This window comes from Prionailurus bengalensis, chromosome B2 (genome assembly GCF_016509475.1).
Source record: "Prionailurus bengalensis isolate Pbe53 chromosome B2, Fcat_Pben_1.1_paternal_pri, whole genome shotgun sequence".
Taxonomy (NCBI): domain Eukaryota; kingdom Metazoa; phylum Chordata; class Mammalia; order Carnivora; family Felidae; genus Prionailurus; species Prionailurus bengalensis.
The window spans coordinates 62,061,903-62,089,043 of NC_057349.1; the positions used below are offsets into that span (position 1 = coordinate 62,061,903).

Here is a 27,141-nt window from a genome sequence, read left to right on the forward strand (position 1 = left end):
AGGATATATTTCCTTACTTAACATGCATCCAAACATGTATGGAGCAGTGAGAGTTCATATTTGTTATTGATCCATTCTCCTTTTAATCACAATTACTCTGTTTCAGAAACTACACTGTCGTTAATTCCAAAATCATCGTGGTCACAATAAGGCCTGAACCCAAAACAACTGATTCATTCCTGGAGATAGAACTAGCTCATTTGGCTAATGTAAGTATTATCCATGTGACGTCGACTTGCTTATAGAACTTACCTTTAAAGATAAGTTAGCAGTCACACATTTGATAATATCAGAACACATTTTCTGGACTTTTTAGAGTTGTAAATGGAGTAACTTGTTATGAAGATTATATTATATAGAAACAAAATGTCAGATTATCCTATGCTTTTGTCCATAATAAAACTCTCTTCAGTTTATCCATGATAACAATTATTAAATTGTTTATCCACTTACACATCTTTTTTGGGCTTTGAGCTAATCAGCGGAGGAGACCCAATGAATAAGAACCTGTCTCAAGTGTGGTGGGGAAGACTGCCGTGTAACTACATAGGTTTAAGATGCATGCAGTAATTGAAGTTATAAACATAATACAAAGAGGAGTGATTAACTTCAGGTACCCTAGAGCAGGAGAATGGGTGGGATGGCATTTAAAAGTGCTAGGTCAAAGAACAGAGTAGGCTTCTTATAACTAGTTGGGTGCTTCAGTAATCTAAATCTAAATCTCCCATTCCAGAATGACAAGAACCCTTTCCTGAATCTATCTAACTGCAACTGAAATTCTTTTAATCTTTTTTCAGTCCTCCTGTAGAAATTTAAAATATCTACTGATCCTTTATACATTCACTTTACATGCTTAAATCCTTGATGAGTGGAGACAAGGAAGGTGATTCCTACTAAGGTTCTTCTAATTATGCTTTTATACTTCCTGTATTAAAGTGAGCCACTCTCTTATGTTCTATGTACACAGGTTTGGTTTTTTGTTTTTTGTTTTTGTTCTTTTGTTTTTTGGGTTTTTTTTTTTTGGTTTAATTTCTTGCAAAGTTCCTGGGAAGTTGAACTTTACATACAAATAACAGAAACACAAAGTGTCATTTTTCTCAAATCTAGAAATTTAATGAATGACATAATGGAATTTATATTCACATCAATTGGTTTACAAAACTTATGTATTGTCTCCTGTTTTATAACTTCTTGTTTCCAAAAAGAAAATCAATCTTGGTTTTATAAAAAATGACAGTTATCTTCCCTGTAAAGCACTTTTTACTAACATGCTTCAGGCTTCCTAGATTGTTTAGCGAAAATCTCAAATCTCTTAGCAATAGCTCTTAAACATCACAACTAATACTTAAACTATTGGGTCTTCTACTTTTGCCAAAATATGACCATACTGGTTCTATTTAATTTCAAGAATGTGTTTTATTTCTATAAAATCTACCTTTGTACACCTAAGAATAATCTTACCTCTACCTAATCTCATCACTGCATTGAAAACTGGCAATTCCTTTAAATATTGCTTTTGAATAAGGAATTTATTTTTTGTAGGTTCAAAATTTGTTGAAAAACTATTTACTTAGGTGTTTGATTTTATTGTTTATTAGGGTAATGTCTACCCAGTTATAAACATTGGTGAAAAAATAGTAAGAGATCCTAGTTCCCTGAATTGCTTACTAAAAAAGCAGTACAATGTCTGAGTATATATCATGTTTCTTGTGGAGAAAACACTTATGTAAATGAACTTTTACAATACTTTCCTAAATAAAGTCATTATTGAGAATTTTAAAAGTACATTAATTAAATGACTTTTTTTCATAAATTGAAGAAAGAGTAACCTCAAAAATAGCATTGATGAAACAGTCTCACTATTTCAATTCAGTAAAACTATTTGAAATGAACAGAGATATAAGCTTTGAGTCAAACTTCTCTCCTGGGGGTTTATTTTGTCAGCTGATTTACAAAGGAGATAAACCATGTACAGAAAATAACTTTGTACATATGAAAACCCAAGTATATAGTCAATACACTTTATTAAGCACCAGCTAGACACTGGGGTGTGACAATGAAAGTCAGGATATAAGAATGGTGAAATAATTATCACAAGTCACTTAAAACTAAATCTGTCTTTCATAATTTTGAGTGAATGAGTTGACCAGATTTTCAAAACAATACAGTCTCCACTCTAGAAGATCTCCATTTAAGGGAATGTAGACAAATCTGTTGAAAAGGGGGACTGAGAGAAGATGAGAGGAAGAAGAAAAGCTTACACAGGAGAAGAAAATGGCACCAAGTATTCTAACTCACTTCTATTATCCCCTTGCTTGCAGTGCCCACCTGTCTTCAGAGGCCACCCCAAATAATCACCACACAATGAAGCCTCTCTGGATGGCTGGATTCCTCACTTCTTCCCTTTATTTTATAAATACCTTTCACACTTTGTCCATACAATATATACAGTCCTTCATACTCTCCTGGTTTGAATTTTTAATGCTTGTTGTATTCATCTTACCATCCAAATTAGAGTTTGTAAAGTACTGTTCATTGAGGGAAAGAATATATAACAGATTTGTTGAGTATCTTAGTATTTATTACCAGTCTTATATACTTTATATACTGATTTTAGTTTGTTTCCATTGAAGAGATAATCAAAGAGCCTATACTGAAATGTAATAGTCTTCACTAATGTGAATACATCATAAACATGAAAATAGAAATTAATTAGAAAAGGTGAAATTTTAATATAACTCTACATAGATGTAGATTATCATTGTTACTGCCTTCAAAATTGAACTATTTTAGATATATTTTTAATATCAAGTCTACTTTCATGTATTTACTTCTATCAAAAGTATGTGCTGTACTTTCCTGAGCTCAGAAAACAGTAATGACTTGCAAAGTATATCTGTTTCATATACCACGTAGAAGAAAAATGAGGAATGGGAATTAATAGTTATAGTGAGCCTAGGGAAAAGCCTGTTAACATTTTCCAAACTAAATGTATTCTTTTAAAAAGCTTTTTAACAAATAGCGTTTAAAGTATGTTAAATATAATAAGGCCCTTGGGAACTGTAGGAATAGAATATGGAATCTTGAAATTCCAAATTGTATTTAGCAAAGCCAATTGCAGTTTTATCCAGCTCATAAATCATTAATGACTAAGATGCTATTCTTAGGTCAGTTTGGGGGAGCCTATGGCTTTATTGTGATGACCTATAGAGTCAGAGTTTATGGTCCTTCGTGTTTAGGTATAGCAATCACTTGCTTTTAAAAAATATCAAAGTTGCTTTCCCAGAAAAAGAATTTTATTTTTAGTGTTACTTAAGGTTTCTTCAGGATGACATTTATGCTTATTAATATTATTAGATTATCTGATATATAAGGAAAGTTACTAATTTTATTGAAAATAATTATTGAGACCTGAATGAATATAATAGAATGACCCTAAATGAGAGTGCACACATATACACACACACATGTACAGACACCCACTGTTTGGATGCCTTGGATCTGACAGATCTAAGCTGCTATGACTTTCTAAGGTGGATAGCAACTCCACCTTTAAAGATGAGTTAGAAGAGTAAGTAAGTGCATACATTTTAGTTATCTCATGCTCTATCAACTTTGTTACTCTGAAAATGAATTATTTTTCCAAATGATAAGAGTTTTAGGTTATTCCATTTTGGAGAGGCAGTTTGGGCTATGCTTGCCTGCAGTCTCTGTGGTCTTGCCTTTCTTTTTATTTCTTCCTCTGAGTAAAAACTTTAATGATCTAGTTAGCATGATACTGCTGTCTTTCAGGACTGAGAAAAATCCATGAGATTTATTTGTAGTTCTCAAATTGGTCGTATTCACAAAAGAATCTCATGGGAATTTGGGCTTATGGGTTTTGTTTTCTTTGCCATATTTGCTTGCATACTAATAGGATCAGCTAACAAATTAAGGAGTTCGTTTTATGTGTATAAACTAAAGTTAATCATGAGCCATGACCTTTGTAAATCATAGCTGCAAACACAATGGAAGACTATAATGAATATGTTTGTTACCATTAGATAAGCATGAGAAACAATGAGAAGAAATTTGAAACACTTATCAGTGGGTATTTTTGAAAATATCAAAGGCTGATAAAAACCTAAGGAATTAAAAATCACTTGACAAAGCTTAAGGAAGTCCAGTCTATAAATCTATAATTTCTGCAAAGGGGTGTTTGTATGCCTTTATGTTTTGAATCACTTTTCTACCCTACCTTTTGTCCATTTGAAAGAGATTTCTGATTTTTTTTTCTGCTTAAAGCTCTGGGTAATTTTTATGGAAGAGTCTTGAAATGCTGACTAGACAGACAGATTGATGGCTCTGTCACCAGCTGAAATTGAGATAGAATTTGTTCCCTAGCTACAGTTAGTATGGTGTTTTGTTTTGTTTTGCTTTGGTTTTTTTTGTTTGTTTGTTTTTTTGGGGTGTGTGTGTGTGTTTTCTTGATTATATCCTAAATTCCTCAGTTTGAGTAAGCACCCTTCCCACTTACATTTCAAATTCAGTTTATTTTGATTCATAATACATAGTCAACATTTTTCAAAGAAATTTTAGAATAATTCTGCTATTTTTGGAGCAGTGGTGAGCAAATCTTTTTAGTTAGGAGTCAGGTAGCAAATATTTTAGACATGTGAGCTATAATGACCTCTGTCCCATTTACTTAGTTCTGCTGTTGGAGCATGAAAGGAGCCAGACAATATCTAAACAAATGAGTGTGGCTCCGCAATGAAATTTTATTTACAAAAATAGGTGGCAGGCCAGATTTGGATTCTGGGCTATAGAGTTAGTCAATCCCTATATAGTAAACAGAATCATGCCCCTACCCAAAATGCCCATGTCCTGACCTCCAGAACCAGTTATGTTACATGTCAAAAGGGACTTTGCATATGTGAATAAAGGTAAGGACATTGAGATGGGGAAATTATCTTGGATTATCTGGGTAGGTCTAATTTATCACATGAACCATTAAAAGTGGTTTTCCCTATGGCTATGGTCAGAAATGCAGCATACTAAAAACTCAACTACCATTACTGACTTTGACAATGAATGAAGAGGGCCTCAAGCCAATGGGTACAGGCAGCCTGTAAAAGCTGAAAACAACCTCTGGTTGCTAACCAGGAAGGAAATGTAGACCTCAGCCTTTCAACTGCAAGGAACTAATTCTACTGAAACCTGAATGAACCTGAGCATGGATTTATCCTTAGATCCTCCAGGAAGTAGTGATATCATGCCAATACTTTGATCTCAGCCTTGAGAATCTCTTGAGTAGAGACCCAGCTGAGCTCATCAGACTTCTGACCTATAGAAATTGTGAGATAATGAATTTATGTTATTCTATGCTGCTGTTTATGGTAATTTGTTACAATAGCAATAGAAAACTAATATCCCTGCATTGGAACTTTGCAAAATTAATTTTAGATTATGAAGAAAATGTATATGTAAACATTAAGAGTGCCATTTTGAATCAGATATAATGCAATACTGATGATACATTATTCAATAAGAATTAATTAGCAACCAGAGATTAAATTTTGTCCTGCTGATTATTATTCCAGCACCTTAGCAACCTGATGAAAGGAATCATCAGACAGTGAGAATGGCCACTGTAAAGTGGTGGTGGGATATTAGAGAAAATCAGAGGATGCCACGAGCAGCACCACCTAGGCCCCACCACAGAAAGGGCCTTGTGGAACCAAGTGCTGGATGTCAGGGGCAACTCTGGCATGTGCAGATATGTTGTGCTTTTGAAGCAATTTAGCAAAACTTCTCTGCTGGCAGCTGATAGACTGGAGTAGTGCAAACACTTCTGGTGCCTTTGCCTCTGCTACAATCAATCCCATAGAAGTTTTATTAAGATATCCTCTTGGCTATAAAAGGAAAAGACTTAAGCTGTATGTTTTACCTGTATGGAATCTAGTTATTTAACCATTTTTATTAAAGTTATTTGCCACTCCAACTCATAAGAAATACTTGGAGAGTTTCTGCTCTTAGGAAACCCATGTGTTTGTTGAGAGGTGCACCAGGCTCCTGCGCAGCCATTGTTGGAAATGATATAATCATGTGATCATATAAGGGTAAGACACTCTAAGACATCTACATGAAGGCAATGATTTTCTCTGAAGAATACACATAAAAATAATCCCTGATAGCGATTCTACTTTTTACTGTTTCCCATATGTCAAATAGGCAGTATTCATTGGGAAATAATGTACATTCAGGTTAGTGATACATCTCAGAAATTAGGGAAGCAAGCTGTTATCACATCCACAAAAATAGTGTCATCTGGTTAATGTGGGCTAGTGAGTAACCATATAGCAGAAGCTGGATTAAATATATGCTATTTCTTTATGTTCCAATTAAATAGCTGCCAACTCCTCAAGAAGAGCTATGCAACATGGATGTGACTCATCCTGATAAAACAATATTCTGCATTTCTCACTTCAGTGGTCTTTATATCAGTCTGCCTTAGCTACAGCCAGCTCCTTCTTTTCCATATTGACTTGTTCTCAATGTGATGCTTTCTGTAGAACCCTCATAAATCTATTCAAAAATTCCTTTATCTCCATGATCATATTAAGTAAGAACACAGTATTGCATTTGTAATGATGCTCTTTAGACTTCAGGTATATGTCAGCTACCCTTTCAAAAAAAAAAAGGAAAAAAGAAGAAGAAAAAAGTGTTAGACCCAATTTAGTTCTTTTTAAGTATCCTTTAAAAATATGGAAATATGGAATAGTACTTACCATAACCTTGGAAAAAAGATTTGGAGAACGTTCAACAGATTACCTTCTGCAGTTGAGTTTCATACACTGTTTTCAACTGTATCATATCCTTGGGTGGTATATTACACTTTTAGGTACTATGAAGCTGTTTATATGTTAAAAGAAATACTCTCACTGATCAGATTTTAGGGGCATTTCATAGATTTGACTATGGAAATATTACATACACTAAGATCTTACCCACTCCCTTCCACCATGCATTCCTTAGACTTTATTTAATGTGTCTTTTCTCAAATAGTGGTAGAATTATACACAGATTATAAATGAGTCTTTTGTGGGTCAAGTCAGTCATATAAGAAACGTTCTTAAGGAATTCCCAAAATCTTTTTGTGCAGTGATATATAATAGCTACAATTATGCTTTAGTGGGGAAAGAAAGGGAAGATAAGCTTAGCAAAACCCAGGTCTTTTTAATGCAATGCCTTTATGTCCAAAATATTGAAAATTAAAGAGAGACAGTGTAGTGTCCGCTGAACAGTCTTTCTCCCATCTACATTCAAGAAGTCAATGTGCAATGCTCTAGAAGATGTGAGAGACAGTCATTCTGGAACATCTGAGTCAGAAAATTGGAAATGCTGAGATAGTTATGATGAAGTCACTGCCCTTCTTCATGCCCTTAATGCTTCGTCTGTTCACTTGCTTTGCTTCAATAGACAAAAGGATATATTTTTAAATATATTTTTAAGTTTAAACATTTTAACAGAAGTATGAAAGGTACCAGAAAGTTAAGACGTTTCTAGATATGGAAGTTGCGATGACATATGAGCACTAAGCATTTGAAAGTTTAAAAAAAAAAGGGTAAATAAACCATATGATTTCTGTTGTGTGCATCTTGAGCAGTACTTCTTCAAATTTGATGTGGATAGAAACTATGGTGGGTGGAGGGAGTAATAATTACAGTGCATATTCCTAGGTATAGCCCCAATCTCAGAACTTGTGGAGACAACTAATCTACATTTTAAATAATACCCCAGTTGATTCTGGAGTAGGTCTGGAGAAAACACTTGGAAAACACTAAGATAGCAAGAGTGTAATAAACATAGTGTGTGAATTGAATTTATTCAGAACTTAAATTAGGAAAAATTAGAGAAACTTGGTTTTCATTCATTTTTATTGTGACTTTTATCTTTTCTGTGCTCAACTTCCTTCAGATCTCTGCTCAGATATCATCTTATTGGTGAAGGCTTCCCAATATATAAAATTGCAACTCATTCACTTTCCAGACTTCCCTGTCATTGTGATTTACTTTCTCATCATAGCACAGATTACCATCTAGCATTTTATGTATTTATGTGTTTATTTGTCTCTCTCCCTGCCCCTTTCACTATAGTTAAGTCTATGAGGCAAGAAATTTGCTCAATGCTGTATCCTCAGTACCTGGAATGTAATAGGGGTTTACTAAGTGACTTTTACATGAATGACTAAATGAAGTTTACCATAGTAAGAGTAATTTACCACAGTGAGATGTATTTAAAGTGTTCTGTAGGGAAAGAAAAAGACTTGAAATAGAGTTTTTAAAGAAGAAAAGGAATTATTTTATGAATGTCATTCATGAATCACTGAGGTGTACATCTAGAAAGGATGTTCAAATCCCTTATTATAGAAAATTAAAAAAAGAAAGTTATGCAGCCAAAGGAAAAGAGAGAACCACCCATAGAAATAAATTTACAAAGCCAGTGCTATATCATACTGTTAAATGGGTATATTGGTTTCGTTGATGTGGAAAAAGGGAGAGAGGTAAAAGTAAAAGTAAAAAAAAAGGCAAAGACTATTAAAAATAGACACTTGAAAGTAGTATGTAGAGTACCTATGGTAATTAGGAAATTTGAGTCATGGTACATTTTTAAAATGCTTAAATGTAGGTGAGTAGAAATATTTAACTTGAGTTTAACTATTCTATTTTGACTGGGATCAAGAGAGACAGTTTTTTTTTTCTGTTGCTATCTGTTTCTTTATTTGTTTGCTTGCTTGTTTTACCAAAAACGTGGTTTTCAAGAAGATAGTATATTTCCAAAAGTTTTCAAAAACGTGAAGTTTTAATATTTTAAGTGTCAATAATATTAACAGTTTTGAAAATGAATTTTCTTACGTACATTTATCTCATATGCCTGGGAATTTTTTTGTTTCCTTAGCTTAGTCCATTTCTTAAATCTACGTCTATCGGCTAGTGTATAGCTCAACTCTTTTCCCCTTGTTTCTGTCATCACATTTGTTACTCTCTGTTGGGCTCACCATTTCCTGTTATTGACTTCCTGTAAATTCCTCATAACAGATCTTGTAGCAGAGTACCTTTGAGAAAAGTATCTAAAAATTATAACAAATATTTTATAAGTGATTTCTCAGCAGAACTTTTTAGCCAGTTTTTTTTCATGTTTAGTATTCATTTGTCATTGATATTTGCCTTATGTTTCCCATCACACATTCTTTTTCCTTTAAGCAACTGGTCTATCCAGATACTAAGATTCCTCTGATTTGTTTGTTCTGCTTATTTTTCTAAACTTCAAATGTTTAAATAATTGACCGCAGCTCACAGACCTCCATATTCGTAACTGCACTAGAACTCACAGAGGGCAGTGTCTGTCTGTCGTGTAGGTTCCAGAATGTAGAGTGAAGCACAAGAGTGAGTAATGCATTTTGGAACCTTTAACAATCCTCATGTGGATGCTTTTTAAATTTTCACAAGGACAAAAAGAAAGAGCAATATGAGATAAGATCCAAGAGATGAGAGGTGAAGAAGGTAGAGGATAAAATGAAGGGTTAACAATGGCATGGATTAAGAGTAGAACAAACATTTCTCACCTTTACATTTTTATCTGAAAGTAGAAATAAGTTTCTTTAGGAGAGTAAAAAAGAAAGAGATATTCAAACAATTATATTCATATTATATTTCTTTTCTAATATTATTTTCCTTTTGTTGTAAACTATTAGGAACACTAAATATGAAATATTAATCCTATAATCAGTATCCTGTAATGGTTTAACTTTATCTAACCCATATATTACTAAAAGAAGTGAACTAGATTTAGAAGAACCATTATCTGTGGTTCTTCTAAAGACCATTATCTCTGGTTCTTCTAAAAGTGAATGTATCACCTTTCTATAATAATTTCTATATTAATTAAACATATACTCATATCCTTCACTGTAATATTTCAAGGATAATTTGTTTTCTATAAAGTGCTCTGAGTTCTTTGAACAAATCCCAGATAAATACACCATAACTTTATGATACAACATTGTAGCTATGCTAAGGATTTCTTACAAAGTCACAAATTGAATGAAAATTTAAGCTAAAACCAGATAGTATCTCATAAGACCAAGGAAGAAAACAATTTTAAAAATAAAGGAAAAATAAAGGAAGAACAAGAAAAAGAAAACAATTCAAAACAACACTCCCTTCTGTGACCCTCCCCAGATCTATGCCTCCTGTAGAACCACATTAAAGATACACTTAGTCCATGAAACTTGATCTAACACAAGCCATGATGCCCCTCATTTGTCCCTTAAACAGTATATTGTGACTAGTAACACTTATAAAAACATATCTATTTATGGTTATATAAACATTCCACGTGTGTGTTTCTCATCAACTTCTATAAGACTGTAACTTTTTTCAGGGAAGGAAGTGTTTTTGTTCTAACAGCATAGTTTATAGGTATGAACATTTGATAAGAAGTAAGATACCTTGGCTAATGTGGCCCTTGAGGAATTTTTGGAGAATGGTAATGGTGCTAAAATATTGGAGTTAGTCAAATGTTATAATTAAAAGAAAAAATAAAATTGGGGTGGATTACAAAAATTTTAGAATCACCATTTAAAATTTTTATTTCTAGTGAAATTCTAGAACGGACCCAGAAAACTGCACTTAGAAAGGGAACGTTTCACAAAGAGCCTGCCTAGACTTTTGAAGACAGTGATTATCTACATGTAAGACAAGACTGAGGGCTGGGAGCTGGCTGTTATGGGGGAGAATGTCCACCTGTGGAATGGAGCCAGTAGCATGTTTCAGGACTGTAACTTTTATCTGCCTTGGCCTAGTCATCATTTTTATTAATGACTTGGTTGGATGAGGTCATAGATACCATGTTTGTCTCTTAATCCTCTAATGATTAAAAGTTTTGAAGCAATGGTGAATGTGTGGGATGTCAAAATCAGGATTCAGAATGTCTCTCCTAAGAGACTTCAATGTATATGTAATCAAGCTGAGGAAGAGACTACAAATATATCTGATGTAGTCTTAGTCTGCATTATTAAGAATGTGGCACCTAAAGGAGATGGAAAGAGCACCACTTTGTTCTATACAGGTAGGTTCTATACATGGGTAGTTGCCCTAAATGCGCTTTAAATGTGTGCTCCAAGATATGAGTGATGTGGGGAATGAGAGAACTTGAAATCCACGGAGTATGTTTAATAGAGAAGACTCTTCAGGGATATAATAGCATTTGTAGCTATCTAAAGATATAATGTAAAGGAATAATTATTAGGCTAGTTTCAAAAGGGCAAAATAAAGCCCAATGAATCTGACAAACAGAAGGAAAACATTTCAACAGTTAGTACTCTTCAAAACAGAAACCACTACCCAAGGTAATCCAGTGCGGAGAATATTCTTTGCCATCCTGAAGGTCATGGTAGCCACTCATACATATATAAATATTGAACCAATAAAAATTTGACATTTTTTTACATAGTTTCATTAGACGTGATCTATACAAAAGTGATCTGTGGATTAAGAAGATATTGCAAAACATGACATATAAACTTGTCAAATTCCTATGTTGTACACCCAAAACCAATGTAACCTTGTCTGTGAACTATTAAAAAAAAGAAACACTTTGCCGGTCTAGATGTGGTCATGTCTGCATTTTTTCTGGATTTCAAAAGAATGAGATGGTCTTTAAGAGATAACACTAGCTCTACTGAGACTTTACCACTTTTACATCTTAAATTAGGCTTATAGGAAGGAAATGATTAAACTTTATTTCTTTCCAAATTCAAAAGAACATCCCATTTTATGCTTCCATCTCCATCTCACTCAATAGGTATAATTATTATAATTAAGGAGACATGCAAAGGGACTATTAAATAGTGGATCTGGTTTAGTTCATGCTAATTGTGAACTACACCCCAAGAGGGCAGCCATGAATGACTTGGTAGGGGAAAGGGGGTGTGGGGCAGAGAAGTTTGCATATCAAATACAAATTTGTACCTAAAATCTCTTTTAATGGCACTCACATTCTTTGTACTTTAAGGGAAAACCAACTCAAAGAATGCTGTGAGGGGCATCAATTTTTATTTGATTCATCGTCATCATTATTGAATAAAATGTTCCTTTTTAAAAGATACAGCCATAACTAATAAACCCATTTTTAGGGGAAAAAAAGCTATTGCAAGCCAACACACTCTCCAGAAATGGACAATTAATGTTACTATCTCTTGCCCCTAGGAAGGTGACCAACTAGAGAGTAATGAGGATGTCAGTGGTGTTTTGTACATGTGCATAATACAGAATGTTTCATCATGATTTAAATTGTGTAGATACTTTGGTCTTCCTAAAGGAAATAATCCAGGAATTAATATTTTACAGGTAAAAGGATGAAATAGAAATCATTGAAATATAGACCTTGAGCTATATGAGAGCTTCACTTTCAATTTTCAAAATAACTAAACATAGGTTATGACATTTGTGGTAAATGTATTGTCTTCATGAAGAGAATTTCATAAAATGCATCACCAAGTCTATGAGAAAAAGCATACAAATTTTTTATGCAAGGAAAAAAATAGAGGTGGAATCTTAAGAGTTTCATACTGCAAGATAAGAAACCCACCATTCTGTTTGCATTTCACATAAAACTTACATTTTTGTTGTGTGTATTCATGATACATTTATTCTTTTTCTGCTTATTTTTAGGGTACTTTGAATCCCTATTGTGTATTGTGGGATGACTCAAAAACGTAAGTGACAGATGTTTTCTTATATTACTTTGGATTATATATTCAAAGCACATTAAGTTATTTCAGTTGCCTGCTAGTCAACAGGAAAATGATAAGTTAGTGGGATGTGTGTTACACTCAGAAAACATTTTGCTTTTTGAATCTGCAGGACAAGATGATGAATGTGTTTGTGTGTGATGATGCCATCAGATTATGTCCCAAGATAGGATTGCATTACCTAACATGTAAGACACATTGCTATGCAAATCCCATGAGGATTTTTTAGAAGCTCTAATATTTTAAAGTCGTAGGAGCTCAAATAATATTTCAACATCTTGCCCTAGTACTCCAGCTTAGCATTGCACACTAAAATAGCAATCTCTATGATCATTAGACCACTATATTATTTGCATGACCTTGAATCTAGTATCAGAGTAATGTAATATTTATATGGCCCTTCCAGATTATTTTATTATAAAAACATTGAGTGACATTTAATTGTCTTATTCACCTATTTAATGAATTCATGAAGACAAAAGAAAACAATTGTAATAAATGAGGATTAATAATTCTTCAATGATTCCTTTCTGTAAGTAATTGCAATATATCTGGTCAAAATCATCTTAATCTCATCAGTGATTCTGTAAGATTTTAAGGAAGGACTCAAAGAGCAGAAATGTCCTGATTAAGTTTTAATTAGACTCTTACGTTTTAAATATTTATGTACATTTATTTCCAGATTATACAATGTTTTGTTTTGTTTTGTTTTTTGTTTTGTTTTGTTTTGCATGAAAGGGAGATAAATATCAATTAATCCCATAGAGCTAATAGCTCTATGTTGATGCTGTTAGTTAGGGCACCACATTGTTGAGTACTAGGTATTCTAAGATTTTTCCCGGTGTTCTTCACCCCATATCTGATCTACATCTGAGGTTTTATTATGTTACTTGCCTCTCACAAGTTATTGGAGGGTCTAGGAGAAGGGCATGATTAGAATTTCTAGATAAAGAGCAAACCTACTGGAAATGTGGTTATTTTTAGGGAATGGATGCAATTTAAATTATAGTATTTATGTGGATAATTAATAAGTGACATTGGGCATATTATTTGCTATAGATTCTGATATTCTAGGGATCCTCTTCTCGCAAGAACCCTAGTGCCATAAAAAGAACCCAACTTGCCCTGGTGATAACATCAGGTGGATATCCTCACTGATGTCATAATTTTTTTTCTTTTTGAAATCCAATACAGAAGTCCATGGTAGGAAAATTCTTGCAAGATTTGCTCTTTACCAATAGCCAGAAAAGACTCTAGTAGTATATTCTAAGGCACTGTTTAGTATGTTGTATAGCCAAAGAAAGAATGAAACACCACAAAAATCTAATCAAATGGTTTCTACTTAAGAAAAATATACCATCTTAAACTCCAGTTTATAGCTACTTGCATATCTTCATGAATAATAACCAACCTGGATTTAGTTTTATTATCTTTTTAGTGGGTAGAACATGCTTCAGTGTCAATCCAAAAAGGGGAAGTGTTAGTTATTCTGAAAGACCTTTGGGACTGTTCAATGAATACTATGAGAAGAAACAGCATTCTCCTATTGTGTGACTCTTTTGGTTTTCTTTCACGGAATGTCTAAGGTTTTAAGTTTAATTTATAAATATATTAGTGTTTGAGGTCAGCATTAGTCTTAGGAGTCAATCACACTCTTTCTCCAACATCTGCTAAAACATGACACTTATCTGTCACACAAACAAACAAACAAACAAAAACATATTTTAGCCTTACAAAATTCAACTGTTAAGTTGTCCTTGAAGAAAACTATCCAGTCAGAGGTGTGGTTAGCTGCCTTTCAAAGTAGATTATCTGAAGAGATCAGTGCAGTGCATGTTTCTTTGATGTACTTGAAAAGTAATCAAAACTGACAGAACTTCTGTCCCATCACCCTCTTACCAGAGTGTTTTATCATTAAATTATTTTTCTGGGTGACTTTTAAACAATGAAGGTTAAGACAACTGTATTTATTTTCTTCACAGCTGATTTATTTTTATCATGTTCATATATATACATAATAGTATAAGTGCTCTAAGTATAGTTAGTTATGAAGGGATAAGGCTACTACGTTTTATATAGAAATGAGTTGACTTAAATGATTTTTTCAAGATTGCAGTAATAAAGTTGAAATTAGACGTTGTCTTTTGAGGCTCCTGAGTGGCTCAGGCAGTTGAGCATCCAACTTTTGATCATGGCTCAGGTCTTAATCTCAGGGGCTTAAACTCAGGGTTGTGAGTTCAGACCCCATCGTAGGACTCTGTGCTGGGTGTGAAGCCTACTTTAAAAAAAAATTGTCTTTTAATTTTGGTTTATGTTATCAGATTGTCTTACCTTTTTCATTAAGGTATAATTGATATATAACATTATATTTGTCTCAGGTATACATAATGATTTGATATTTGTTTGTATTACAAAATAATCACCACAAGTCCAGTTAATAACCATAACCACATATAGTTGTATTTTTTTTCCTGTGATGAGAATTTTAATGATTTATTCTCTTAGCAACATTCAAATATGCAACACCATCTATAGTCACCATGCTGTACATTTTATCGCCATGACTTGTTTATTGTATAACTAGAAGTTTCTACCTTTTGACCCCCTTCAGTCATTTTGCCTACCCTTTATTCCCCTCCCCTCTTGCCTTACTTTTAATTTTTTAAATTATTTTTTTAAATTTTTTTAATATTTATTTATTCTTGAGGGAGAGAGAGACAGAGTGTGAGTGGAGGAGGGGCAGAGAGAGAGGGAGACACAGCATCCAAAGCAGGCTCCAGGCTCTGAGCTGTCAGCACAGAGCCCAACACGGGGCTCGAACTCATGAGCCGTGAGATCATGACCGGAGCTGAAGTCAGATGCCTGACTGAGCCACCCAGGCACCCCTTAAATTAATTTTTAATTGCAAAATTAATGCCTGAGTATCTTTTAGGTATAAAACTTTAAAACATAATTGCTTAGGCAGAAGTCCCAATTAATCACCTTAATCAACTTGGGTGTCTATATCTACCCATCTCCCCAAGGTCATTTCTATTTATATTTTGTTATGTATAATTCCAGGTATCCACTTATGCTTTGACATATGTATGCAGCCATAAAAATTAATATGATTTTTACATAAATATTATCACACAGTATGTAACACTGGCATCCTCAATTTTTAAATCCACAATACGTTGTGGAAATTTTGAAACTTTACTACATATGTTACACTTCTTGTTCGTGCTGCATTGTATAAATATATCATAATTGATCTATTATCCCTAATATTGATGGCATTGAGGTGATTTTAAATTTATTTTGTTAAATGAACTGTGCTTCTGTGTATCTCCTTGTACATCCCTTCTTGAAGTTGTTTCTGACCATCCAGTCCAGAGTGTTGCACTGTTCTTCTCTTTATATTACCCTATTTTGTATTCATCACAGCATACATTCCTACTTTAGTATTTATTTTTATTTCTCTTTGTCTGTCTCCCTGACTAGAAAGTAAGTGCCATGAGAGAGATACTTTTTCTTATTCACTACTGCATCCTTAATGCCTAGGACATCTGCACATAGCATATATTCAACAAGTTCTTCAATTGATTAGTTTTGTACAAGAATAAATGTTCAAATATTTCTCAGCTACGGTTTCTCTTTGAGAATTATTTCCATGTATGTTCCATCTTATTAGTGACATACAGCTCTAGCAATTATTAGACCTAATATTGGAAGTTTGAAGGGAGAATACTTCAGCTTGGTACAATACTGAGGTCTGTTATAAACAATCCATTTTATTTCTCATGATAATCTGTTACCCTGATAATCCCAAGCAAAGATATTTTTATTTTAGTCTGATTGGTCGCAATAGTTTTAGACAATTTTAAAACATATTTTTATCTTGCTTTGGATAACTAATTAACAGGATACAGAAAATGTTTCATTATGGATGACCCATGAAATAAATTGAAAGTACTTTCTCACTTCAGAAATAGGCTTTTTTGGTTAGAAGTGTTTCTTTTTAAATGTTTAAATGTTTTCTTTTAATATAGCTTATAAAGCTATACTTAGGGCAATAATTTGCACATCCTTTGGGATACTCTAAATTTTGATTTTGAGTGTTAGATCATGTGTGGTGACTACATTCCCTAGAAAAACCCTAATCCTTTCTTTTAATTAACCTGTGGTCTTTCTCTATGGTTCTTAGTAGCACCATCTGATGCTGTCAGGTCTTTCTGTGAAAGATCAAGTTTGTTTTCAGAAAATGTTTCCAGAATGTCCATTGCATAAATTTTAATTATAATTTCTTAACTATTGCTAAGCAGTTTTATCAATCCATTTATAACTTATGCCTACTTTGTGATTGAAAACAAATCATATATATATGACATATATATATGATTTAATTTTTAAGTAATCTCATATATATATATCATATATATATATGATTTTATTTTTAAGCCCCACATGGGGCTTGAACCTATAACCCTGCCATCAAGAGTTGCATGCTCTACTGACTGAGCCAGCCAGGTGCCCAAAAACAAAAACTTTTAATGGTCTTTCCTACATTTCAAATTGATTTATTACAGTTGGGAGTAGCAGTAGTCACATTTTGATTGAGACTGATACTGGCTTCTTTTATCTCAAAGTTAAGTAATTGAATTGAAGTGATTCCTCTCCTTTGCTTCCTATTATCCTTATTTCTTCATACCCAGAATTTTTTCCTCTCTTTTGTCATTTATATTGGAAGTCACCATTTCATCTACCTGGCAATATGATTCCTAAAAAAAAATAAAACGAACACTTTGGCCTCATGCCATCACTCTAGAGGGGTTGCCATCATTTTCTTTGCTCTTCAGGGGACTGACAAATTCATGCCATTATGGAGACATGATGTTATAACTTTAGGGACATACACTTTAAGAAAGATCTGTTAGCTTTGAGATATTCAAAACAATTATACAGAGCATTACTATAATTGGGTAACCAAACTTTCCCCTCCAAGTGATAACCAGATCATAAAGCTCTTTTATAAGACTCTATTCACACTGCGTTAGACTTGGCAAATTGATATGGAGAGAACTTAGTATTTTCATGATTATTAGAAAGGAGCGAAAAAGAGCAAGGGAGAGATCTTGTTGGAGGCTTAATTTATATAATAGTTAAGAAACAAAACAGAAAAAGAACAGCTATGCGAGTCAGTAATATGATTTTATTTTTAAGTAATCTCTACACCCAACATGGGGCTCAAACCTACAACCCTGCCATCAAGAGTCTCATGCAAGAGTACTATGATGGTCCTATTGTTTTAGGGGACATATAGAAGTATCCTTTACACACCTACACTTACCTAACTGAAGTCTTTTCTTGAATAGCAGTGAAAAAAGGAACTCTGTATTTAAAATATTCAGCATACATATAGCCATGATTCCAGTAGATCTGTTTTTAGAATTTCTTAGTAATTCAATTAACCAGACATAGGATTTTAAAACTATTTAACTTCAAGAAATGTTATTAATTTAATTGCATAGATTGGTCTGCTTAAAACTTGTTAGACTGCAAGTACATCATGGTAGTCAATACTTTGGAAATAAATTACATGATTATATTACAAACATATGGTGTTCAGTCTTCCAAATTAACATTATTATGTGTAACTCCTTGTATACCAATATATGTCTTAGGTATCAGTATGTTCATTTTTACTGGATAGTCTCTAAGGTTGTGTTTGCTCTTCTGTAGTGAATGGTAAGAAATAATTATTTCTGATTGGCATTTACTATAGTTTTATCTCAGTTGGTATATTCAGAGCCCAAATGGACCCAAGGCAGATGCAATTAAGTTAAATTTTTGGTTTTTGTATCTAAGATGTCAAGATTCCATGGAGTTTCCCATTATTCATTCAGGCTCAATGATCAATTCTCAAATAGTATAAAACTATGTTATTATGCTTTATTTCCTTTCATTATACTCACACTAACAGAAATGAGAACATTAGACTTTCACATTATCAAAATACTGGTCCTTGTAAATTAAAATTTACCTAGTCTCCAGTAATTTAAATAGTCATACCCAAATTTATAATAGTTATTTGTTTTCAGTTTTATAACTAATAAAATTTTGCTTTTGTTTGCAAAACAACCATGTTCTTTTAAAAGTACTACAAAAAGCAATTAAAAAACCTAATCATTTGAGAAAATAGCAATACAATAAAGAGTCATTGGTAGGAAACTACATGGGGTTTTCTTTACTTTTTTTTCTTAGACTGTACATTACTTTTTGAAAATTTCTTATATCTGCAATTGTGTATTTCCTTATAAATCCATTATAATTCAGAATGACCTTGTTTCAGCTTACTTCAGAATTTTTTTTCTTTTTCATCCTTTAAAATGTTTTAAATTTTCTTTGGATGTTTTGAATTCCATCACATATTTTATGGTACTGAATTTAGTTTCCTGAAGGTATAATTTTGGCTTTGTTAGTGGATAAATTATCCCTTTTTAACTTATATAGTCTATATATGTACCTCTAATATTATTACCAACCCATTATGTCCATGAGTGTGGGCAATAAAGTTCAAGACACATTGCATTATGCCTTCATCAATATTCTGAGAGCTGATATTGGGAGTAAAATGGAACCACGTGTTTTTTATATCCATGTTTTGATCCTCTAAAGTATGAGTTAGAAAACCAATAGCCTCTAGGCTAGGACAAAGGCAGACTGATATCTGTTTCTGTAAATAAAGTTTTATTGGAACACGTCTCACCTATTTGTTTACAAATTGTTTGTGGCTGCTTTTATCCTACAACCATTTCTGTTGAATCATTGTAGCAGAAACCATATGGCCCGCAAATTTTAAAATATTTACTGTCTGGTTCTTTAAAAAATTTGTTAACACCTACCCAAAACAATGTTTTCCAGCATTTTCCATGTCTTGGCATACATAGAAAATAATTTTAAAGCACATAGGGGTAAATGAATGAAAAATCTTTGCAAGCAGAAACAAAGTAGGCTGCCCAAGAGTAGAGAGAATCAATAACTATTAGTTATGAAAAATTCTCAATCATAATTTTTTCAAATATAGACTCACCTATACAATCTGTCTCACCTTCATGCAGAACTCTGAAGAATGTTGTTTCCTGTTCACCTGGTATCATGAACTCTCTTCCAGATTTTCTGCTTTTTTTCTTCCCTCTCAGTGATATATTTTGGTTAACCTAACCTTCAATTCAGTATTTCTCTCTTCACTTTTCTTTCTAACTATTTAATTATTTGTAGAGTTTTTATTTAAGTTGTCTTTTTTTTCATTTCTAGAGTTTTCATTTGAGAATTAAAAAAAAATCTAGATTGCTTTGTAGAGTTTCATATTTATGCAGGTGTTTTATTTATTTTAACTTAGTAAGCACAATTGTTTTATAATCTATGATTGATAATTCCTATGTTTGAATTTTTTGTGGGTCTGGTTTTGCTCCTTTTTTTCCCTCTGAATTCTCACTCATAGTACCTTGTATCCTAGTGTGCTAGGTTATGTCATGCTTATTGTCCTTAAAATATTATTCGTGAGGATTCTTTGATGCATAGGATAAAGATACGTTCTTCCAAAGACAATTTGTATTTGCCTCTTCTGACCACCTGGCGATACTACCCCCGCACCAAGAACCCTTAAACTAAATTCAGTCTAGAGGTTACCTGGATTGCCCAGGTGATGTTTTCCCAAACTGCAAATCCACATTAGGGCTGAGGCACTGTCACATTTTTTTTTATTTTAGTATTTCTAGAAGTATTCAAATGGGAGAACTACACTGGAAAAAAAAAGCTTATTGCTAAAAATAGGAAATCTAAAGCAACATCTTCTCACACCTGTTATACCTGAACAGCTCACCATTTCTCATAGCATATCTGTTGAGAAGCATTGCTCTACTGTACTTTTTATCTATACCTTTGATAACTCTTATGTTTTCTGCCTTATATTATAGCAATTTGATATTCCTTTTTAGATTTAAATGCCTTGGTAACTGAAGTATGTCACATTTATCTTTGTAATTTCTGCTATGCTTAGCAAATAAATTTGCAAATAGTTAGAGCTCTGTAAATTCATTAATTCGCATAACACATATTTCTTGAGAACCTAGTATTTGTTCTTCTATTCAAGGTACCTGGCACATATATTAGTGAACAGACAAAAATACCTGATTTATGGAATTTAGATGTAGAAGGAGTGCAGGGAGGGTCATAAGAACATAAATATAATAGGTAAATAAATTATATAGTGTATTAAAAAGTAAAAATTCATGGCAGGGTGGTTGATGAAGATAGAATAGAGAATGCCATTTAATTCAGCTGATTTATTTGTATTCCTTTGATTCCTTACCACAAGATAAGATCCCATTCATTTATACAATATTTACTTATCAAGTCCCCAAAATGTGCAAGGTATCAGTCACTTCAGTATCCGTCTCCATTTTCTCATGTTTGACCAATTGCTTTCCTATGCTACCTAACTGTTACATTTGATGGGAAGTTCTCTTCCCATTATAGTTAGCTTTCCTGAAGCTTTTCGTCCTCCATATTCATCTATATTCTGACTGTGGTCTAAATGTCTGTCTGTCTGTCCCCACAGTAGTTACTATGTCAACTATCCAATTAAATTGTATAATGCCTGAGAAATGGTAGACATAAACTATGAAAGTTAAATATTTTCTGAAACTGAAACAGCTAAAACTTCTAGCCTAAAGATGTTCATATTATATAAAAATAAAAGGGGTTTTAAATCAAAAAGCCATGTCTGTTGATTAAAAAGAAAAAAAAACCTATAGGGGCAGTCTATTCATTAATATTAATTTTCTACATGGTATTAGAATTCAGAAGTGAAAAATTCTTGACCTTATTCATAGATATTTCTAAATCTAAAATTTTACCAATGATATTTAAGCTTCCAATTTTAAAATTTTTTAATGTTTATTTACTTTTGAGAGAGAGACAGAGTGTGAGCAGGGGAGGAGCAGAGAGAGAGGGAGACACAATCTGAAGCAGGCCCCAGGCTCTGAGCTAGCAGCACAGAGCCTGATGTGGGGCTTGAACCCACAAACTGCGAGGTCATGACTTGAGCCGAAGTTGGACGCTCAACCAGTGAGCCACCCAGGCACCCCAAGCTTCCAATTTTGTATAGATAATTATTTACAAGGTGAATAATAATCTGGAAAGTCCACAGTTTTTGAAAGGATAATATTGTTCAATATTTCTCTTCATAGTTCAATGAAAATACTACAAGAACTAAGAGCTTTCAGTTTGTCAGTAAGGTTGTCTGCTTCTTTAAGGATATGAAACTGAAAATTAGCTTCAACTTTTTAATCATTAATACAGAAAGAAAATGTGATAATAAAAGTAATTCCAACATATCCAATTACTCTAAAATCTATATATCTTAAAGTCAAAATGGGCATAATATTGCATGTGATGAGCATAAAGATCAACAGAAAAAAACAGCTCTAACAAACTTGGCCTAGTGACTAAAACATGGCAGATGTTTTACAAAATATCTTCCCCTGCCTGAATAATGGCTTTATGTATCTGGAAAAGTAATTTATTTTGTATTAAAATATTTTAATACATATAAATGTATTATTCTTTGTGACAGTAAAACATCATCATAGATTAATTAGCACTATTTTTTCCATCTAAACACATTAAATAATGGTGCTTCCTGCTATCAATGGTATCTTAAAATCTGTGATGCACAGGTACTATTATCCTGGATATTTGGCATTCTTTAATTCTCAAAGAAAATTTGGTGGAAAAGTAATTTTTTAAGGTTTAAAATACCTGGAGAAGGATTATTAGTATGCAAAGAAAAAAAAAATAACCTGGACAAAGAATGGCCAAAAGATGCTGACCAAGAGACTTCTACGTGCCACAGGAAGCTCTCATCAGGATTTATGCACAATCTACACCTTGCCCCACAGACCCTTCTTCTACCCCCTCATCCTCTAAAGGCATTGAGGTTAGTTTTCAAAAAACTAAATGTTTTAAAAATCAATAAAATCAAAACTGGGAATTCATCCAACATTTCTCACCATATTTATACTGTTCTTAGGGGCCCTGGGATGATCCAAGAGACCTTTTTGCCAGGATTTTTTAAATTATATTGTTAAAATATTAATGGGTATAGTATTAATAGGAGCAACCTGGAGCTGACTGGCAAGGATATGCCCTTGTTGCACCTCTCTTAATTTGCTAATGTCTGTAGTTCTATTTCAGAAAAGCTCCAGGTTTGAATTGCTGAAGATACATATTAGATAATTTTAGAACTATACTTTTTCAGTTCTTTGAATGACTCAGGCTAAAAACTTCCTCTACTTATATATATTATAAACAACAGACTGGAAAATTTCCTTAATATGTAATTGGCTATTTCATCCTCTTATTTTATGCCTCAGAACTGTCCACTTATACCATAGTTAGTAACTATTTTACAGCTTTGGCGTTAGAAACATTCAGTAATTAAAGGTAGCAAATGTTGGCTCTCCTTAGACACTGTTAACCAAGCAATTCACTCTATATTTGTAAATATCTCTTAAACTCTTAATAATATTATTTTACATATTATTTAAAATATAGATTTCAATGATCATTAGTAAACTTGAGGACAATGTGAAAAACTTATTTTAAGGTTTAGTAATAAATACATAGGCTATAGATTTAACTGTGAAGGCCATTGAGGAAAAGCAATAGGATAAAAATAGATATAGTAGTAGTAGTAATGATTCTGATTAAAAAAATTAAACCTACTCTTTAATCATTGTATTAGTTTGATATAATGGATATATACCATTTTACTTGAGAAGTATAAATCAAGTAGCAACTATAACAACCATATCTTACAAATTATATTTGGAGTCAAACTGAGTTCTTATTGCAGATGACGTTATTTTGCAAAGATTGAAAACAAGAGAAGTCATTTTAAAATACGTATAAATGTGGTTTATAAAGAAGTAAGTTGGAAATCTGCACTTAAAAAGATCAATATCTTCAGTATAAAACTAAAGCACTATATTGCCAATACATATCATACAAAAAATTGTCTAGCTATTCTCTCTGCTTTCTACAAGCAGCACTTTTAGTATGTACCGGTATGATTATGTGACTGCTTTTCTAATGCTATTTTGGAACTGGGCTTTGGTAAGCATTAGGCAAGTTTATTTGCCCTGAATTTTTGCCAGCATCATAAGCTGATGGAGAGGGGGAAGAGGGAAATGGGAGTAGCACTGAAGACACTCTTCCAATAGAGCCTATTTGAAATCAATGATTTGTAATCATCCCAAGTATCACAGTGGCAGCTACCCAGGAATGGGCTATGTGTGGATGTCTATGTGCTTGAAATATACACTCAACTAAATAAATTCTGAAATTTTATTAACCCAACAAGATCCCTCCCCAGCCCAAAAGGACTGCTTGGGTCTGCAAGGAGTACTTTCCACACAACCCGAGCTATTGTATTAGAAACGTAATTGTAACAATGTGCCACTGCATCTCAGAACTCAGTCCGACAAAAGTACTGCTCACAAGTCTGCAACCACTCAGCTTCTTTTTGGAATCATACACATATATGGATCCTTTACAGCTTATAACCTAAGCCTAGACTAAAACTGAAGCCAGAGAGCAGACCTAGACCCCATCTGTATCTGCTACATACAAAGGGGATTTGATTTATTTTCTTTAATTTTTGTCACCTTCAAGTCTCAGGACAAGATAGCTGAGACTTAGAAGATAGAAAGTGTAACATCCCTGTCCCAAACTCACTGCCCTCCACCTCTCCTACATTAGAAGCATGTGGAAGATAGGGCATCTGGTTATCCAAACAGCTTTGCATATTGAACTGATGCTGGGAAATCAAAAGAAATTATGCAAAAGGTATAGATAGAGAAAACTGGAAAATAACCTAGAGACACTAGCCTGTGCTGCAGCTAAAAGAAATACAACACCTTTGTTTGGAATGACCTCAGGCCATCCATGAGTCTATGTCACAGATGAGCAGCAATCCTTTGAATAATCACTGGAACTAAAAGACATGTATGCCTCAGCTCAATGTAGGTCCTATGTTGATAGGTTTTCTCAGCCTGATCTGAGTATAGATCACAAGTGGCTGAAATGTAAGATCCCCTTCAAAAAGTAAGGACAGGAAAGTATATCTTCTGCAGTTTCAGGCAAAACTTAATAGATTGTGTTGGATGTCATTGGTTTTCTCAGGGAGGCTGTCCTCATCCCTGGATTTCTGTGAATCCCTTTGCTGTCTGACTCCATTTCTGCTTTCCCAGCACCTAGCACAGTTCCTGGAACAGTGTAGGTATTTAAGAAATACTTACTGAATTAAAATTGAAAGCAGTGTTCTATTTTACAGTAAATTTATACAGGTCCTTGTTTATATAGATACGTCACACAAAAATAGTAAGTTTTGTGGACATATATAAAAAATAAATTACTATTTCAGCGTTAATAGGCCATTTAGTGCAATGTAAACCATACAGCAATCTTAGGTGTTCCTGAAAGTTAAAATGTTCTTGTTCTTTTTCCCTTCAAGAGAAAAGTAAGTTCTTTTTGCCACAGAAAATATAAAATGATTCAGTGTTCATGGGAGGAATTCATAATTCAGGCTCTTATTTTCACACTGCCTTTCAAAACACCTACGCCACCCAGAATAATAATGTGCTAAGCTGCATTGGCTACAGAGTATTTTAATAAAAGAAGGAAATTATTTTCATAATTACTGATAAGTTCTTAATTTGTTCTGCTAAAGGGTAAATCAACCACAGTTGGTGAAAGAAGCAATTCTTGTATGTTGATATTACAGGTTTAGAAAAGGAGGCTTACAGTTGTCTTGAAATGCTAAGGAGTGATAATTTCATTTTGAGGAGATAAAGGGTTAATTAGTGGAAATTCTTTGAAGTACTTAAGAGCAAGTATTGTATTGCTTTCTGATATTTAAAGCTCTCAGTAAAGTCATTTACATGGTTCTGCTATTATTGAAAGTAGACAATAGTATTTTTTTATTAAATAGTGTTGTAGGATGTCAGCGGGACAGGGATCAGTTCAAACTGTAATTAAACTTGTCAAAAACTATTAACACAAGATATTTATTGAGACTTACTCTGAACATAGGTATAATCATTAACTTTATAAAGGTGTACTTTTTTTTCTGATATATGTCAATTAGATAGTCAATAATTATATATTAAAGGCGTATGTGTTGAATGAATGAACAAATAAGTGAACATTTACATCATTTCTTCTTCAGAGCTATTCTCCCCCTTGTAGTATACCTGGAATCATGAGGAACTCTTCTGAGCCTCTATTGTTAGGGTTAAGCAAATTAACGATTTACTGACACCTCATTTATGCAACATTATTAGAGAGTGAGTGTTCCTGGTAAAGGAATTTACAGTTAAGTGAGGAACCAGTTTCCAATACTACTCATTTAATCAAAATCCTCCTTAGATGTACTGTACCTCCTACATCTGCCTCACGGCTATGGTCCAGGCTGAGATAGTGTTGCTGCCCTAGTGACTCTCTCTCCCCCAAGTGGTAGCGTCTCTCAACCTTGGCACTATACAATGTTTAGCAGCATCACTGGACTCCACCCACTAGTCACCAATGGCACTCCACTCCCCCTTAGCTGTGGTAAGTAAAAATGTCTCCAGATATTGCCATATGTCCCCAAGGATGAGGAGGGCAAAATCATTCCTGGGTAAGAACCACTAATACAGAGCTACTTACCAAAAAATGCAGATTTTCACTCCAATTTCAATCTACCGAATCACAAACTCTGGGGTCTATGTAAGAACACTGTTTTTTTTTACCAGATTAAACTTCCTAAGTGGGTCTAACAGACAGTAAGTTTGAGAACCATTATTCAAGTGCTCTCACTACATTTCATTTTCTAGACTTCTGTTACCTAGGTGCAAAGCCAAATACCGAAATTGAGTCTATCGACTTTATTCTACATATACTTCTGAACCCTTGTTAGATCTCTCCTCCAGGCAAGTTTATGGACTATGAAATCATGAATATCCTCAGTACTTCTGGGTCCTTGGCTTTGTTGGGCCTGTTAGGAAGTCTTGTCACCATGAAATTTGACTGTAATGTGTCCTATACTTATCAAAGTGACAGGGGATATCCTGGACAAACTATTCTTTGGCCAGAAGTATACTGCAACCATGTCTTCCAATACTTATGAATTTCTTAGACTAATCAAATAAAATGGTAACCATGGTGGATGGGGCATAACATTCATTCAGTCAGTCATTCATTCATTCACTACATGATTCAGTTATTTATTTCATACATTCATGCATTCATTTATTCAGGAACTA

The 27,141-nt window shown here is 33.5% G+C and overlaps 1 protein-coding gene across 3 annotated transcripts in view; it reads left to right on the forward strand.

Moving 5' to 3' along the window:
• The window catches only part of ADGRB3 (adhesion G protein-coupled receptor B3), a 732,453-nt gene that overhangs the window by 430,771 nt on the left and 274,541 nt on the right, over positions 1-27,141 (forward strand). For all 3 annotated transcript variants that reach the window (XM_043591727.1, XM_043591726.1, XM_043591728.1), the window contains 2 exons: positions 107-209; positions 12,714-12,757. In XM_043591727.1, the coding sequence (XP_043447662.1) occupies positions 107-209; positions 12,714-12,757 (147 nt within the window). The remainder of the gene's footprint in view (positions 1-106; positions 210-12,713; positions 12,758-27,141) is intronic.